Source organism: Prunus dulcis, chromosome 1 (genome assembly GCF_902201215.1).
Source record: "Prunus dulcis chromosome 1, ALMONDv2, whole genome shotgun sequence".
In the NCBI taxonomy this organism is placed as follows: domain Eukaryota; kingdom Viridiplantae; phylum Streptophyta; class Magnoliopsida; order Rosales; family Rosaceae; genus Prunus; species Prunus dulcis.
In genome coordinates, this window is record NC_047650.1 from 6,038,899 (window position 1) to 6,046,111 (window position 7,213).

Here is a 7,213-nt window from a genome sequence, read left to right on the forward strand (position 1 = left end):
GTGGAACTCTATAAGATATTTTCATCTATAAAAGGCTGGGTTCATGCTCTCACATAAGGCTGCCCATTCAGTTTAGCTCCATTAAGAAATGTAGAGGGTAAAAGATGCATATGTTAGTTGAATCGGTCTAGTTGAATTCGTGTACGTGAGTTTCCTCCTCTCCTTCTAAATTTTGGAAAAAAATAATAATAAAAAAATAAGCCATTCCATTTTCCTTGATTCATAGGTACTATTATTGTTCGTTACAAATACATAGGTATAATATCTTAGGGAGCTGGTCAGCAATATAATAAACATTTTACAAATAACAGTATTGTTGAAAAATACAAGACCTTTACTTAGGAAGTGGGCTTTTGAACACTCCCCCGCGCAGCCCATTAGAAAATCACAATGAAAAATTATAGTGCGTGTCCATTTCTAGCCGCCATTCCCCCTTCTTGAGTTCCCTCTTTCCCCTGCTTCTTCTTCTTCTTCTTCGGTTCTCTCACAGTGAAATAGTCACTCCTACAGTCCCACTGTTCCAAGGAGGCTTCTTCCAAGCAGATTAAAAAAAAAGGAAAAAGATTTTTCCTCTTTCTTCTTTCACAGTAATTCATTCGGCCATGGACTTGGAATCGAATTACGAAATCGCCCCCACGGCCGAGTTCATTCAGAGCAACAAGTTCACCAGAGTCGCTTTACAGGTACGAGTTCTTCAATCTTCCTGTTGCGTCTTGTTTTCCTCTCAATTTTATTTTTCTTTTGTTTGCTTTTTTTTTTTCCCCCGGGAAACCAAACATCGAATTGAATTGTATTGAATTGAGTGTCGTCTCAGTTCCCTGATGAACTTCTGAAGGACGCGGTGAGAGTTGTGAGTGCGCTAAGGGCCAAGCTTCGAACACTGAGGGAATCCAACGCCGAGCAAAACGACGATGCCCCGGAAGTGGGCTTGTTCGTGATGGCGGACACGGCCTACGGTAGTTGCTGTGTGGACGAGGTGGGAGCATCGCACGTGGATGCTGATGCTGTTGTTCATTACGGCCACACGTGCCTCAGCCCGTGAGTGCTCTGTACTGGAAGTAATTTATGGTTGAAGTCTGGTTTGAGTTTTATTGTGTATGTTGTTGAAGGCTCATTCTCTTAGTTGGGTTTTGTTGGCAGGACTACGACGCTTCCAGCGTTCTTTGTTTTTGGGAAGACTTCAATTAGTGTGCCTGATTGTGTGAAGAATCTATCGCATTATGCTTTGCCAAATGGGAGGCGGGTTTTGGTATGATCTTTGTTCACTTTTCACTTCTAGACTCATTAGAATTTGATTAAATGGGGCAGTTTTTAAATGTTTTGGCTGATACTGAATCATCATTCTGGTTAGATCATCAAGTGCTAGAAATCATAGCTGTAATCAAAGAAAGAAGAGATTATGGATTTGGAAGTTAAAACAATAGATGATATGCAACTTAAATGATATTCTTACTTGATTTGAAGATCAATTATTCAGAGGAGTAGGATATTGAGGATGAATTTGTAGCCCATAATTTCTTCTTTTCTTTTGTTGAATTTAAACTTGGTAAATATTTTTTTTTTAATTTTTATTTCAAAGGAGGGAAAAGAAAGAACGGAGATGAAAACAGATAAATTCTAGTTTTATCCCATTGCATGAGTAATGAGTTAATTTTTGGCTCAAGGTGACAAAATGGTATTAAACTTATAGCCCTTATACCCATCAGCTTACCACTTGATCGAGTCAGTGTTCAGCATTGTTCATTCAGCATGAGAGAAAGATTGTCTCCTGCAGCAACCTCATCGTCCTTCTACCCATCAATTTTTTCTTTTTCTCTCAATCTTCTTTCTCCTTTATACTCTGCATTATTCTACCCATCATTCAGTTATTAAATATTGAAATGTAGATTATTGTCTATGCACATAATTTTCTATAAGAGACCAAGTACATTTTATTTTTTGGTTAGTTTACCAAATCTGACTTTCTATCCATCTGTAGGTCCTTTTTGGGCTGGATTATGCACATTCAATACAGAATATCAGAGAAAAATTTGCAGAAGTATGCGGGGCTGAATCCAAACCAGAAGTTCAATATGCTAATGTTATTTGCTCAGTTATGAATCCATCAAAAGGTTGTAAAGTCTCAAATGAGGTCCAGGGAACATCTGGCAGCCTCACTGATAATAATAGTTTTGGGACACTATCTGCTAATACGTATAGCATTGGAGGCTTGGTCTGGAAATTGGCTGAGGGACACAAGATGGACGATTACTTACTTTTCTGGATTGGTTCTAATAACTCTGCCTTTGCAAATATTGTTTTGACATATAATGGCTGTGAAATAGGTACATAAACTACTTTCCTTTGTTTGTTTTGGTCTTGAGGTTGCAGCTTTCTTTTGTTTTTCTCTTGTGGATTCCTTATCCACTTGCTTGTTTCTTTGAATTTATAAAGTTTCTATTGAAAAAAAAGGTGTGTAAACCACTACTTTCTTTTGTTATACATTTTTTTTGAGTATGTCTACATGCATGTGCGAATGCATCTCATATTCTGTTTTCTTGTGTCCTCAAACAAATTTTTTTTTTTCTGATGAGTTGTGCTGTCTCAGATGCATCATATAGTCCCGTACATCATATATCATACATGTGGTGGTTCTTGGACTTTTGTTTTTCTTTTTCCTATATATTGGTGGATTTCATTTTTGCACAAATGAAGAGGGATATTTTCTCTATACATTTATCATGATGGATGCATCATATCTGTAGTGCACACACATTTGATATTTTCCATTTAGGCAAATAGCTGTTTGCGTTCCCCTTTCTCCTTTTCTGACTGAGGCAATCAAAGTGTCTAGGACTCTAGCCACTTATGAACACTGTCTTCGAAAAGTAAATTCTGAATAAACACACACACACACACACACACACACACATATATATACAGATTATCTTCTATGCGGACGTCTGGACGTTATTACCGTGCAGACGCCATATATTTTTTACTACCCCTCCCTGCTTTCCTCCTTGTTTACAATGGAGTCTGAGCGGTAATAACGTGCCGACGTCCGGATCAGAGAAGAATTTCAGTTTTCTCATCTTATTATATGCTGCCAAATCAAGCCACTACACTGCTATATAAAAATATCCAGTCGGTGCTGTAGAAGTACGCATCTTCACATCACTTTTTACAATGAAACACACCTGCGAACATTGGAGTCCGCATGCTAAACAATCTGGTCGTCCGGATAGGAGAAAAATCCTATATTATATGTATCCCAAAGTAACCAATTCCCCACAAGTCCTGTTCGCAAAGTAGGATGAAGTCTTTTTACTTGGTAAATGAACTCAGGCCACTTACGGTTCTCCCTTAGTTTGTCCAATATTTGGCAGAAGGAACTCAAGGAACAATATGAAAATATGATAATTGGTCCTGTCATTTTTGTTTTCTTGGTTACGAATAGAAACTTGATTTATTGTGGGAAAGAAGATAAGGAGCCAGATTAAGATTTTCAAGTTTAAAAAGTTAATTATCTTAAAGCACCTAGTATGTGGAAATTGATATGCTATTGATTATTCAATTTTTCATACTCAATCTTGTTTATAATTTTTGGTGGTTTTGGTTTTAGTCAGATATGATGCCTCGGAATGCAGTATGGTGACTGACTTATCTCAACAAAGAAAGATTCTTAAGCGCAGGTATTATCTACAAAATCTTTGTACTGTTCCCTGTTTCCACTAATCTATGCTCTTACAAGCACAATAATTGTGACATGATAGGCCGTGTGTTCCTTCCACCATGTGTTTTATTCTTGTTCCCTGTTTCCACTAATCTTTGCTCTTACAAGCACAATAATTGTGACATGATAGACCGTGTGTTCCTTCCACCATGTGTTTTATTGTTGTCATGCTCTTCTTTCATATGATTTATTGTGTGAGCAATCTCTCATCCAGATATTACCTAATGGAGAAAGCAAAGGATGCTAACATTGTTGGGATCTTAGTAGGAACCCTTGGTGTAGGTGAGTTCTTGTGTGGGATCCTCTAGTCTTTATTTTTTATTAATCCACTGTAAAATTGAGCAATCAGTTTGAATAGTTATTGTAATGCACAGCTTGCTATTGGAGATCATTGATTGATTGATTTTTTTTTTTTTTTTTTTCACTTGAAATTAGTTTTTCAATATTGAACCATGTGTTGGTTAATTTCACACTATACCCACAGTGTTTCTGTATGTGCCGGTATTTTGTGTTTTTTTTTTTTCCTTTTCCATCTCAATTCTAATCTAGTAATTCATTCTGTAATTAATGATGATAATCATGAAATGTTTTGTTTTGTTTTGTTTTGTTTTTTGCATTTCAGTATGGGTACATCTTATTATGTACCATTCAAGGACTTTAAATTACTCTATCTTAAATTTCAATTATGTTGGGATCCTTTCAGAAAAAGAAAAAACGATATTCAATTAAGGGCACATTCTTTTACTGATGCATAACCGAGAGCCTAGAAAATTAATTAACTTTTTTGGCAATTATGATGCAGCTGGTTACCTGAATATGATTCATCAGATGAAAGTGCTGATTACAGGAGCAGGGAAAAAAGTCTATACTCTAGTTATGGGAAGACCAAACCCTGCAAAACTTGCCAACTTTCCTGAGGTCTGATACATGCAAGTAGATGCGTTCATATGGAATTTAGAATATTTGATGTTCTAATAAGTTAATTGTAGATTTTTATTCGTGGCAGTGTGATATTTTCATTTATGTCTCTTGTGCCCAAACTGCTCTTCTGGATAGCAAAGAATATTTAGCTCCAGTAATTACACCTTTCGAAGCCATGCTAGCTTTCAACAGGTACCACATTAAATAAAGTCATACTTTATCGTACATTCAGTGCCATGAACTTAGGTTCCTTGTATATAGAATGGTTCCATATTTGCTCATTGTCTTATGAACTACTTGCTACTTGATATCCCTCACATGAGATGATCTGTTATTACATATTCCTAACGTGTGGATTCAAATTAGTATACCTTAAATGCTCCTAAGATCTGCATTGACAAGATGAATTAATTAGCTAGTTATCATTCCTCGTTTATCCCTGACCACTGAAAGTTCAAATTCTCACCGCAGAGGATGTCAGTGGACTGGAGAATATGTAATGGAATTCCGCGGTTTGATTAATTCTTCTCCAGTGGAATCAAGGAACTTTTCTGAAGAAGCACGATTTTCCTTCTTGCAAGGTGGTTATGTAGAAGATTTTGATCCGCAAGGTAGTTCTCTTATTTTTCTAATTTATGCAATTGTTATGGCATCATTGAGTGAAAAAATAGAAGACTTTCAACATATAAAGTGACTCGTGTGTCTCTGAGAAATGAAGGATACCGTATGCACCTTCTCCCTCGCCCCTCCCCTTTTTAAAAGACATTTGTATGATTAGCTTAATTTATTTTTCTTACCTTAGATTGATTGTTAGAGCAAAGAAGTCTATGCTTTAAGTCCATATTTGTCTTAAGCTTCTATCCTCATTAGAGGTATGGATCAAATATTGGACTATCCACTGGCTTTTTCGTTGTGGTCTCGGTCAATTGAGGACAGGTTTATGCTGGTCCATCACAGTGCCATATAATGTGCTATTATCTGAGAAGTTGAACTTTTTTGGTGGAAATAAAAGGGTTTGTAGTTGAGCTGAGTAGTGCTATGATGGAAATTTTCTGGGTTCTATCGGTTGAAAAGAATAGTAGCATATTTGGGGGCGAGGAGGTGAATGTTTATGGGATAGGATGCATTTCTGGGCTTCTTTGTGGGCATCTGTAGATTCGGAGTTTAAGGAGCTATATTTTCCTGCTATCTAGTCTGATTGGAAAGCATCTGTTTTGCAGTCCTATGAAATTTCTGTTTTGTCTTTATGTTTTCCTTTAGGATTGAGGTCATGATGCAGAGTTTATGTGTAGTTTTCTTTCAGAAATGGACTCCTTGTTCACTTATGTTGTACTGTTATAATTTTTTTTAATAAGAGCTATGTTTCTTATAAAAAATAAAAAAGTGAAGGGCAAAACAAAGTTTAATTGGGATTTATAGTTCGAGACCCACATGTAAATAATTACATTGGAGAACTGTTTATCATTTAGATATTGTGAGACTAAAACTACTTCGTTTTACCAAAAAGATTGTTATAAGGGTAGACATTTCAAACTTGGAAGTTCTGAAATTGTTGTATAACCAGGGAATGGTACTGAGGAAGATAAGGAAGGAGCTCTTGCTTTAGCAAATGCGACAGAGAAGGTTCTGCAATTGCGTGATAACCCGAATTCTATAGTGAAAGGAACAGCTAAATCTGGTGCAGAGTTTTTAGCCACTCGATCCTATCAAGGTCTAGATATACATTATGACGGTTCCTTGCCAGAACCATATTTTATCGGGAGAAGTGGAAGGGCAGCAGGGTATGAAGATGAGAAGAACGGGCATGAGAAATCATGATCAAATTAGAAAAACGTGGAAAGAGTGGTTACGATGAAGACGTGCTTGAGGATGTGCCCTTAAGGAGAAGTAGATGTGTGGAAGGCAGCAGGTCTAGGCAGTCAGCCGAGAGGGGACAGGTAAATGAAAGAGCATACTCTTGATGTCTGCCTTGCAGCATGGAGCGCAGCTATCTGCCAATGATGAGACTCTGTAAGGGGAGAAACAAGAGGGGATTCTATTAGAGGCATGCCTTTTTGCCTCATCTATTTTTGTAGACATTTTTGGGTTTTTTGTTCTGTTTTCTATTGTGGTACGTAATTTAATGAAATAGTGACATGTAATGAGCAACCAAGGTCCTGTTTGATGGCTTTGTTTCTTATTTTTTGGGTACTCTTCATGAAAGATATAGAAGAAAAATGAGAATATAGCGAGAAGAGATACAATTAATGTGTGGGAAGAAAAAACTGTATTCAGGTTGACTCATAAAATAAAAACTAAGAACAGTAATAAATAGATTACTTTTTCCGTTTGGTTCATGAGAAAGAAGGCTTGGGATTGGGAAATTAATTGCTTTGCACATAGGAAAGTAGGGGGAAAGTGAAGCCTTCCTCTTCCCTTGGGTTTTGTTTTTCTCTTCATGGGAAAGTTTGGGAAAATAAGTTAATATTAAATACATATTTTTATGACTATATTGTTCCTATTAACAATTTAAAATTACAATATAACATGATTGTATTATATTTTTCATTTGATTTCATATGGATATAATTGAAAAAT

The 7,213-nt window shown here is 36.5% G+C and overlaps 1 protein-coding gene across 1 annotated transcript; it reads left to right on the forward strand.

Annotated features, from left to right (window-relative positions):
* The first annotated feature begins 410 nt into the window (after positions 1-410).
* Positions 411-6,815, forward strand: LOC117615605 (2-(3-amino-3-carboxypropyl)histidine synthase subunit 2). The gene is made up of 10 exons (XM_034344717.1): positions 411-683; positions 815-1,038; positions 1,141-1,249; positions 1,979-2,324; positions 3,605-3,674; positions 3,930-3,997; positions 4,518-4,633; positions 4,722-4,828; positions 5,108-5,247; positions 6,201-6,815. Exons 1-10 carry the CDS (start codon positions 603-605, stop codon positions 6,452-6,454), a joined length of 1,515 nt encoding a protein of 504 aa, XP_034200608.1. The 5' UTR covers positions 411-602; the 3' UTR covers positions 6,455-6,815.
* Positions 6,816-7,213: the final 398 nt, after the last annotated feature.

What these genes read in the sequence shown, in the direction of transcription:
- LOC117615605 (XM_034344717.1), top strand. Translation starts at nt 603, where the DNA reads ATGGACTTGGAATCGAATTACGAAATCGCCCCCACGGCCGAGTTCATT. An exon ending in CAAATGGGAGGCGGGTTTTG is followed by an intron (nt 1,250 to 1,978) that starts GTATGATCTTTG and finishes ATCCATCTGTAG; the next exon opens with GTCCTTTTTGGGCTGGATTA. An exon ending in AGAAGATTTTGATCCGCAAG is followed by an intron (nt 5,248 to 6,200) that starts GTAGTTCTCTTA and finishes TTGTATAACCAG; the next exon opens with GGAATGGTACTGAGGAAGAT.